This window comes from Thermobia domestica, chromosome 5, assembly GCF_964235325.1.
Source record: "Thermobia domestica chromosome 5, izTheDome1.hap1.1, whole genome shotgun sequence".
NCBI lineage: Eukaryota > Metazoa > Arthropoda > Insecta > Zygentoma > Lepismatidae > Thermobia > Thermobia domestica.
In genome coordinates this window covers 251,283,793-251,295,297 of record NC_137458.1, presented here as the reverse complement: position 1 = coordinate 251,295,297, position 11,505 = coordinate 251,283,793, and the positions used below count along the sequence as shown (strand labels likewise).

General features: G+C 34.0%; 1 protein-coding gene across 1 annotated transcript in view; it reads right to left on the bottom strand.

Annotated features, from left to right (window-relative positions):
* Positions 1–873: 873 nt before the first annotated feature.
* The window catches only part of LOC145686540 (endocuticle structural glycoprotein SgAbd-2-like), a 90,291-nt gene continuing 79,659 nt past the window's right edge, over positions 874–11,505 (bottom strand). Inside the window, exon 3 of the mRNA XM_081759976.1 lies at positions 874–4,193. Coding sequence (XP_081616102.1) covers positions 3,896–4,193 — 298 coding nt within the window. The 3' untranslated portion in view covers positions 874–3,895. The remainder of the gene's footprint in view (positions 4,194–11,505) is intronic.

The window sequence follows — 11,505 nt, the reverse complement described above, 5'->3', positions numbered from 1 at the left end:
TTGAAGATGTATTAATTCGTATTAATTATAGCTTACAAAGTACTTTACAGTACACAGAATCTTGTTCACATTAAACTGCAATAATACTGGCCACTCCACGCAACTGAGGTTGACCTTGTATTGTCAACACTTGTTAGAATAGATTAAAAATCAGTAGAAGTGAATACATATATTCATTTAAAGGTTTAAGTACTATATGTGTACAAATAAGAGCATAAATAAGTATATTTTATTATCAAATTTGTGTGGATCATATATTGAATATTCTGGTCCAGAGTGGACTGTCGTTGTACTTTTGATTACCTTAGAAGAAATGAGAGATCAAAGGTTAATTTTTGATTCAATACGTACATGAAAGATATTAATCTTAATTTTTTCATAGATGTGACCAATCAATTCAATAGTTTCTAGTCAATCAAAAATAATTAATAGAAAGATAAAATATTCAATTTCTAGTGAATCAAAAATAATTAATAGAAGGACAAAATATTCAATGTCACCGCCTGTCGTAATAAATACTGTACGATTTAATGGTCATAGTTAGTGACGAACACAAAGGTCTGTGTTTTAGCTATCACCAATTTAAGTGTTTTTAAATGTTTGTATCGTCATTCAAAATTGTTCAAAACTTTCGACTTTGTTTGTATGTGTAAGTTAATTTTTCAACGAGTCCTCTATGATCACAAAGAAAATAATCGTAATATTTTCCATAAGTAGAAGCTTTGCTTAGAATATAATTAAACACGAACAAACTATTTGCTGAGCAAAACAATATATTCACATTAAAAAACTACATACGTGTGACAGTTTCGCCAACGAACACTATAGCTTCATCAGACACTATCAGATAGTGTCTGATGAAGCCATAGTGTTAGTTGGCGAAACTGTCACACGTATGTAGTTTTTTAAATGTGAACATATTGTTTTGCTCACCAAATAGTTTGTTCGTGTTTAAAAATAATCGTGAAGGCAATCATCGAAGAAAGTTCAATGATAACTGATGTAGTTTATGAAGATTTTCTTTCTTCAAAGCTATGTAATTTTTGAATTGAATTTTATTTATAATTATTAAGTAATTGAAAGGAAGTCAAGGTCAGGCTTTTAAAGATAGCTCTTTTAAGGATGTCAAGAAAAGAAAATAACATTCGTGAGAAAGAAACAAGGATATTGGTCCTCTTTAAAGATTTATCTTTAAAGAAATAGTAAAATTAAGATGTAATAATCGTTGTTTTTTGCTCAAACATGCCTCGCAAATACTAGCTTTTCTGCGGACAAAGAAATAATTTTAGCAGGAAGAAATAGAGCGCTTTAAATTACTACTTTGAATTCAAACTATTTTAAGTTACAAGAAATTGGTTTCGTTTCTTTCTAATGGAAAAGAAATTAGCTATATGAAAAACAAAATTACATTTTACTTTTGAAAGTACCGGTACTTCCGAAGTGTTGTTACTTTATCAAAATCAACTCAACTCAAAATTCAAACACATAGAGAAATGTTAGCTGTTTACAGTACATGGGATTTTCTCATTTCACCAACTGAATTAATTTTTCTGTCAAGAATTAGATTTTGCATTTTACACATATTTCGTATTAAAACGTGTTGCATGCGTACGTAAGATATAATTTTGACTCCGTAATGGATAATGAATTAAAACAAAAAATACTACAAAGTTGCATTTCTTCATAATAAGTCTATATTTATACTTGATTGTCCTTTCGCTCTATTTGATCCATGGGCGAATCCACAGGGAAGGCAATAGGACAACTGCCTCTTCCACTACTCTTTTTTCGAAAACTTAGTTATTTAGCATGACATTACAGCTATTATAACATATCAAATATAAAAGCTGCAAACGAAAATACAATTAATAATGCTATAATTTGTTATCATGTATTGAAAACATGTAGGCCTATTTTACTTGCACTACATCGTACCGTTTTGAGATAAAACTACACATTTTGAATCCATGTTACCACTCAATGGAGGCAGTCCGCTCCCTCCTAATGATCCTTCTGAATCTACTAGTGACTCAGTCGTACTCGTTTGAAACGGACTGGTACAAAATTAGCCCCCTAACAATATGAATATCATAGAATACTAAGGATCCTTACTGATACACTATTGTGTGCCCAAATTATAATTTGAAATTATTGTTTGTAAAGTTTTATTAGAAAACAGATTCCTATCTGATTATTCAAAATTATAATAAAGCACAGACGCACCTATATGCACCATACAACATGTTTTAAGTGTATATTTTATCGTTATATACAATGTAGAGTATCATGCCTTTATATACAATGTAGCGTATTTTAAATTATATTGTGCTTATGAGATTCATAATAAACCAACTCTCTGCATATAACTTCCAATATTGCGGCGATATCTTGCCTATGTCACATCTCAAGCTCAGTATCAATATGGCATGTCAAAGTGTGGTTTCGAACATGTGAACAGCAAGACTGATGTTCCGTCTCAAATTGTAATGCAAAGAGGATGAATATCGAACGTCTCTTTTCAGGTATTCCTCTCTCATATAATTATGCGTCACTTTTTGGACACCTTGTAAGAAAGTTCCTATCACGTTTGCAAAAACTAACTAAACCAATGTTTACAGGTGTCCAGTTGTGTGTATTATTACGTAATATGCAATTCATCTATTTAAAAATAGACGAATCCTTCATTTCATCAAATCAATGCATCCCACATTTTGGGTGAAGGAATAAACTTTTGTTTGGGATAAACACATGAGGAATCTTCGCTTGGAAATATCACACAATTTTTAATTTTCTTCTTCTTTGTAGCTGTTTTAAACATGAACTATCACTCTCTCCTCCTCCATTCCAAAAGCGTTGATGGAAATATGTTGTAGATCTGTTTATTTCGTATACAGTGTATGCATGCTCTCAAATTTATTTAAATGTTAATTACTCATATTTAGTTTAGAAATTAAAATGACCAGTAATGGTTGTACAGATGTCAGTAGCCACTCTCGCATTTCAATTTAGACACATTTTTAAAATATTAAATTATCAAACTTGCTGATGAAGAAAATAAGTTAATACTTTATTCATTAAGAAAGAAAAATGTGCTATTTGTAAAAATACTTAAGTTGCCTGGCAATTGTACAGAAAAACATCTGGAAAAGGCTTATACTTTCATGAAATGTATAATTATAATTAGCACGTTAAATGGTTGAGTATGGGAAAAGTTTCATGGGGAGATTCATGGAATATAAAGTTCTTTTAAATTAATATAAATATATACATCTGATGATTCCCATGAACATCTGTCATGCAAACATCGCTGGCTAGGTAGAAAGATTAACGTGCGTAAACCGACCATTCTGTTTTCTGATATCCCATTAGAAAGAAGTGCTAGTAATAAGCTAGCAAATATTCAAATTTCCTAATTCGTTTCACAAGTTGAGGGAGTAACTCAATACGAAGGTACTATGGATAGACATCTTAATAAAGAATGAAATGAGATGCACTGCCAGCTCGAGTTTATCGATCCTAAGTCGATGCCAAATTATCATTTTTAAGATGCCTTGGCCATTATTTCTAGTTATTCATTACGTTGATTAACAGTTATTTTAAAGAATCCTTCATTTCAGATTTGAATTTTTAATTCAACAAACCTGAAATAAATTTTACTCTGAAGTAGGAGTATCATGCTTTGTATTCGCTATTCTTCCTTGAAATCAAGAGATTTCTTGTATCACTAAACTCAAAGACGTAATATCTGATCTTGAATTCGTCATAATTTTATTGTATTAAAATAGATTTTGTTTTACCTTAGTACGATTAGATAAAGCTTTAATTTCTTTCGGACAAGCCCTCAGTTACGTGGAGGAGTAATTATCTTTTAAATTCATTTATTTAAATTTATTTGTTAGTAATTATACGGCCTATTTGAACCTTGGTACCCTCCAGACTGACCGCTTCGACCTTGAGCCGCTGCAATCTGTTGCAATGCCCTCTGGATGGCCTCTGGTATTGGTGGCGGAGTTGGTAAATGGGCTCCTTCAGCTCTGAAACCATTTTCATCAGCAATGTAAGTAACGGTTATCGGCGTACCATCAGGTGCAGTATAAGAATATGAGCCTTGTGCAACTTGAGCTTCATAATCTGTTCCAGGATTCTTCAAGTAGCCCTCTTCTTGTGCAGCAATACCATTACCAGTTTCGTAACTGCATCAAAAAAGAACAAGAAGACGTCACATTTTAAAGGGACAAGGAAAAAGTATTACAAAAACATACTTTTTTTTCTTTAACGGCACAAGCAATTATTGTATGCATGTAACATCCTGTTTACAAAGAAAGTGAGTGTAAATATGTTTGTCGAAATTAAATGAATACAAATATTTTTTTCCTTTTTATTATACATAATGTCCGAGATATGTTCGTAAATTATGAAAGGCACATACATTATGTGTGAAGAGAAACTTTCAAATTAGAATACCTTTAAGACCTTCTTTACTGTTATTATTATTCATATCGTATAGATTGAATACAAGTTGGCCTTTGTCCTACAATAAAACTGTTCCAGGGCATCATAAAATACCAGTATTAAAACGAATGCAGTTAAAGAATATTTTCCTCAAGAAGATGCAAGACAATTCTCAAACCACTCATACAACAACGGACATATTACAAGTTACTTACTTTCTTTTCGAAATATCTTTATATTCTATTAAAAGTTGTGTACGTTGTGTAATAGTCTATTGGAGGAGTGTGAGTAAGTATTTGGTTGTTAGATGCTTCGCATGTCCTTCGTGTTGCTTCACTATATGGGACGGAAACTTACATCTTAATGTACAGGGTTATTATAATTAAAGTCTCGCTTTCAAAATGCTGTAAAACAAATGCTGGTCAGAATGACTTCAAATTTGAACTGAATATACTTGAAGAAAGGAGAAACGGTATGGCATAAGAACAAAAAGTTCTAAAGTGCATCAATAGATTGTACTGTAAGGGATCTACAGGCGGTTTTTGACATAAGGATAATAAAACAGAATAATTATATGCTTTCTATCAGGGTGGATTGATTTAAATCAGTCTGATTTAAATCACGATTTTAATCAAGATTTAAATCACTTGATTTTTTTCATAAAAATCGTTGATTTAAATCAAATTTCGAAATGAATTAATTTAAAGTGAAAGTAAGTAAAACCCCGTTTCTCTTCTGTTATTTCGATTATGGAAGATAATAATCATAATACAATGAGACTCAAATGTATGTAAGCACAGTATGAAAACGAGTATTATGTAGGGAACGATCAGGGAAAATCCCGTTTGAACGGGTTACGGGTGAACCCTGCTTTCTTCCCTTTGTAACACAGGGTTTTAAAATTTCTATTCCAACGGGGAATCACCATGGACATTTAAGATGAAAGCTCTTTTATGTCCACGTCTATTTGTTTGTTTCCAGATAATAGGGGCGTATTTAGAGGGGTCCGATCCCCTCTCCTAAACAAAAACAACAAAAAAAAAACGATTTTAAAATTTTGGGCGAAATTTATGTACTAAATACATAGAAGTTCCTCGGGATAGTAATACGACAAATTTTGGATGCGTTAAAATATCGAATAATACTTTTGATAAAGTGGATACTTGACCCCATTGCAGAACATTCCGCGATCTGCGATGTGATCGCAGAAAATTTGCCGCGCCTGTGCAGGAAAAATTGTCAGAGGAAATAAAATAGCCAACAGAAAAGTATAAAAACGTGCCTGCTATGTATAGATGTCTTAAATGCATTTGAACTGTTTTTCACGTCACATAAAGCATATTTTTAACAACCACAAGTGTTTCTTCTGCTGGAACTGATCTTCTTGATTTTTTTTTATTTTGGAATTCCTGCAGAAAATTTTTGACTTACAAAAGCTCATCGCACAAAGACAAAGAAAGTTCTGCCATCGGCTAATGTATAGGATCAGAAAACGATATTCACGAAGAAATTAAATATCGACTAAAAGCAGGGAATTCGTGTTATTATTCAGTTCAAAATCTCTTATCGTCGCGAATTCTGTCGAGGAATTTGAAGCTTTAAAATATATAAAACGATAATTATGCCAGTTGTGCTGTATGGTTGTGAAACATGGTCGCTTACGCTGAGGAAAGAATGCAGATTGAAAGTATTTGAGAATAAAATCCTGAAACGAATATTCGGAACCAAAAGGAACGGAAATGAGGAATGGCGAAAACTTCATGATAAGGAACTGCATAATTTATACCATTCACCAAACATTGTTAGGGTCATCAAATCTTGGAGGCTCAGGTGAGCAGGACATGTAGCGAGAATGGAAGAAAGTAGGAACGCTTTCAAAGTTTTAACTGGAAGTCCAATCGGAAAACGACCATTAGGAAGACCTAGGCTCAGATGGGAGGACAATATTAAGATGTATCTCGCAGAAATAAGAATATAAAATAGAAACTGGATTCAGTTGACTAAGGATAGAAGTCAGGAGAGCTTTTGTGAACATGGCAATGAACCTCCGGGTTTCATAGATCATAGAGTGAGTTAGTTAATTTTAGGCGAAATTTATGTACTTTATATGTATTTCGTGCCGCTAGCTAGTTCCAATTGTTTAAAAATATGTCCCTGCCAAATATCAGTAACTTTCGTGAAAAGAAAAGTGTCATGTTGATATACATTGCTGTACTTTTTCCTTAATGCTTAAGAAACATTATTTGGGATTGAAATAGGTTAACGATTGGGAATTAATTCAAAATTAAAACCCAATACTTTCACTTAAATGGCATAATTAACATTTAATACTAATTCCTAATGTTTTTTCTTCAGTTCTCGACTTGTATTATACGAAGAAAAAGATTTGATTTAAATCAAAAAAATCGATTTAAATCAAAAAAATCAACAAAAATGATTTTTTTGAAAAAAATCATGATTTTTTTCCACCCTGCTTTCTATGCAGTTTTTGGCCGAAGGACAACTAAAACTCAAATCATTATGTGATTTTTATGCGAGGTTTTTGGCAAAAGGATAATTAAAAACCGATTCTTTTATCCAATGTGGTACGACCTTGCCATGATAGATGGGCTTTTCACTACAGTGCCACAGTTATTGAATGACTTAGAAGTATTTTTTTTTCGTTACAAAATCGAAACAATCATGCACATTGAATAGTACACTTGGTTTCATGTGCAACTCATGCCAAAGACACCGTATTTCGATTCAAAATGTCTCTTGTAGCCGAATTCACTTCCGTTATGCCTCTTACAGCGCTATCTATTGACACACTTTGGAACTTTTTTCTTATGCCATACCGTTTCCTCCTCCTTCAAGTATATTCAGTTCAATTTGGTAGTCATTCTGACCAGTGGTTCTTTTCTTTTAACCCCATTTTGAATGTGAGACTTTAACTATAATCACCCTGTATAATCTGAAAAAAAACATGCTCAAATTGCGAACCGTAAAAAGTTTGAAAAAGTAATATTCTTCAGAACGAAGTTTTCTAAGTTTGTTCCTATCCCAAAAATAATGGTATTTTACTGTGCGATAATTAAAAATAAACTAATTTCTTTAACTTTGTTTATATTTTAGAAATTAAAATTTCATTAACAATTTTTAAAAAAATTAAATTACTCTTGGTGGTAAGTTCTTTTCGGCATTTCGGGCATTTCTTTCTAAAACAACTCAGATCATTTGGTTCATATTTTTTATATATAAATAATTTATTATCATCGTTATAATATGTCATAAATCATTTTTCGTGAAATAATTAACATGGAGGTAGATTACGTCTGATTTTCTTTTCGAAAGATTTTCCTCGATAAACGACTCAGGTAATTTTGGTCATATTTCATAAATAAATAGTTGAACAATAATGCAGCACGACATGATTTAGTCGAATAAATGGGGACGAGAAACTTTAGCAAGATGATACGTACCTCTTACCTTTCATTATGACTTAACTGAAAAATACTTTTTTATGGAATATTAAGTATTTATTATCCAGGTGCAACTATTATCCTCATTCCCTGGATTTAATTTGCTCAGGAACAAGGACGAGTCTACTTTTCGTATAAAAAATGACCCACAGTAAGTTATTTGTTTTTATTTGTTTTTCGTTGACCACAATCCATGATTTCTGCGAGATAAGAACTATTCTTTATTGTTGAGGTTGAATTTTGCCAGGGGCAAAGAGAGGAATTCAGTGCGAATTTAAGCAAGAAATTCCAGGTAACTTCATGGGAGAAAAGAAGTAAAAGAATCGTATATTGATGAAAGATTGCATGTATTTCGTTTGGGCTCAAGAATTCCCCTTACACGTTTGAATTGAAATATCTCTAATTAAATATACAGACGGTCTATCAAAATAGACCGAAGAGATGAGATATCGAAAAGCTCTGGTGCATTATACGTAGAAATAGGGTATAACTTTTCGTAGTGGCTCTTTTCCATGCTGAGTTTTGGTACGTACGCATTGTGAAATACTGTCGGGAGAATGGGTTAACAATCTGGGTGATTACGGCGGAAGCTAGTATGGCCTGTTTCAAATAACAGGCTCTCCTTGCGAAACATTTATCTACGAAAACCGCCAGGAGAAGGGTTGCAAGCAAAATGAAACTCGTAGTGCTCAGGAGGACTCGTCGATTGGCGTGCCAAGGAACTTCCCCGACGCAACGTAGTATGGGTCACAGATTCCATCTCGCACAGTCAACTGTGAACTAAACAATTCACAAGCGTCTCAGGTTGAAGTGTATGAAGCAGGCCTATGTACACCACTTCCTACCTCGTCACATTGCCTAATGTAAGACGTACTGCAGGAAACCGTATAAAAAGGACGTGGCGGGTTCCAAGTGGTAGAATGTTGTCACAATGAGTAAATCATACATCAATCTCACTGCTGGCGGTCACATTCCAGCGATTATATATCGCGACACTAACGGCAAGGGGCGCAGCAACTTTGTTCGTCATTGAAGGGAAAGTTGCCCTCGTGGCTTTACGGGATTCGGATTTGAGGGTAAGTTGATGATACGCAAGGTGGAGAAAAACATGAAGATGAATGCAAGATACTTCCAAGAGTTCATTCGGACAACTATCTATCGGAAAGACATCCCGCAATTGTATGAAATGGACGCGAACTAGTTGATGAGCCATATGGAGAAGGCTTCCAGTCATACTGTCAGAACATCCTTTTTTAAATCTGAGAATGGCAGAAGAATTAAGAATTCGTGTCATTGCTGTGAAAAACCCAAATGCCAGTCCAATGGATTTTTGCGCATTTGGACTGTTGAAATAACGTCTTTAACATCGCCAACCGTGCACCCTGGATGGTCTATGGAAAGCGTGCAGGGAGAAGTGGCACAAAATTCCTATGCCTGTCCTGCGCTAGAGCTAGCTGCAACGAAACTATGATGCCGTGTGATAGTCCACGATGCTGGAAGTCCAATTGAACATGAACGGTGGCGGAGGCGGGTCGGATATAAATAACTTTCTGTACGTCACCTTTTCTTTGTGTAAAATATGTTCAAGTAAGCAATATGTGACACAAATTATACTTTGCTGTTTAAATGGTATTCTCTTCATTTGTTTTTTTTAGACTTATCAAACTATGACAAAAGTATGGGAAGTCTATATAACAGCTATGCCCGTTCCTCCGTCTTTAGGTATGAGAGCAAAAACAGTCAGACAGTGAGGATAAGATTTTCGGAATCAAAACTTTATATTTTTACTAAGCCAAAAGGTGGCAGAAATTTCAATATTGATCTCCATAAAAAAATGATGAGATAATGAGAATAGTTTTTTTTTCGTATGGATTCAGTGTCACGAAAATAAGTTTCCTTTCGACTTGAATCTCTCTATTTAAATTTAAAATAACAGAAACCTACGATTTTGGGTTTCAACAGTGATTGTCGTAGTCAAACAACTGTAATAATAAGAATACGTACTTTTGAAATCGATCGAGGGCCAAAACAATAGATTCTGTCTCCTGTTTGTATAATCGAACATGCTAAAATTTACTACTAGTTCAGGTTTCAATGTTAATTGTGATTAAACGAAAACGGTGTTCATAAATTATCTTTACAGCCTTAGACTGTACTAGACAGTAACAAACGGTTTTCAGCAAGTGACTTGATAATTCATACAGTTATTATTATCCAGGTGACACATCTTTGACAAAAATGTGGACGCCACAGGAGAAAACTCAATGTGTGGCATGGTTCATAGAGACGAAGTTCGATGTCCAAATGCAACGAAACTTACGGAGACAATATGGAAGAGAACTGTCGTCACGAACCAACTATTCGGTCTTGGCATACATCATTTACGGAAACAGGTAGTGTTCTCCATAAAATACTGCTTGTCTCTCATCTCTTTCAGATGGCGGGCGTTTGCAAGAAGTCCGTCGAAATCATTACGAATTGTGACTAGAGAGTTGGAAATACCACGATCGACAGTGCACAAAGTCTTGGATATGATGTTATGTCTTTATGCGTACAAGATGCAGCTACTTCAAGCACTAAAACCTACGGACAAACTTCAGCACGAACAGTTTGCGCTGGATAAGTTAGCAAAGATTGACGCAAACAATGACATTTTGGAAAAGATTTGTTTCTCTGATGAGTCAACTTCTCACGTATTCGGTAAACTGAATCGCCATGAGGTTCGCACATGGGGATCAGAGAGCGTCCTCATGTTACACGTAGTATGGAGAAAGACAAGGTAATATTGTGGTGTGGACTTATGCACAATTGCATAATTGGTCCGTTTTTTCAGCGAGTCTACCGTCTAAAATGTTGAACATGTTACATAGTTTGCCACATTGGAACACCTGCATCCTGACATCACATTTTAACAGAATGAGACACAATATCACTGGTCCCTAAATATTCGTAAATCCCTGGATGAAAAGGTTAAGGATGGGTGGATTAGACAAGATGGTCCAATTCGATGGTTGCTAGGATCACCTGACGTCACATATCTAGACTTCTCCTTATGGAGTTGGTAAAGGAACAGGTTACAACAGTATGTTGTATACTTGTATTCTCTTTTATCTTCGAGTAATATTTGGTTTATAAATATGTACAAGCCAGTTTATTTTATAGAAGAAGAAAAAGATAAAATAATATAAGATTATATATAGATATTTAATATGTATAATTGAATACTTATATGTAACTAAGAACGACGAACTGAAGGTTGTTATAGAAACAACAAACAAGTTATAATGTAATATAATGTAATGGACTCGCTGTTATGTTGAATATGAGTTAACGTTTTACGAAGCTTCAAAAGATAATAAAAGGTTTAACAAAGTAATTTAAAGTCGGCCAATTTTACTATTTACGAACCAGTGGGTTTGTTGTGTCAGTTATATAGCGATATATTTGTTATATTAAATGGTGCTGAAACGTCGGGAAACTGTCATATAGATTAGAAGAATAGTGAATCTTTATCATCATTGACCGACACGTAAATTTTACTTTGCTTCGTAGTGGAACTAAAATATACAGGAGCGTAAAAATGAGTGTCCTG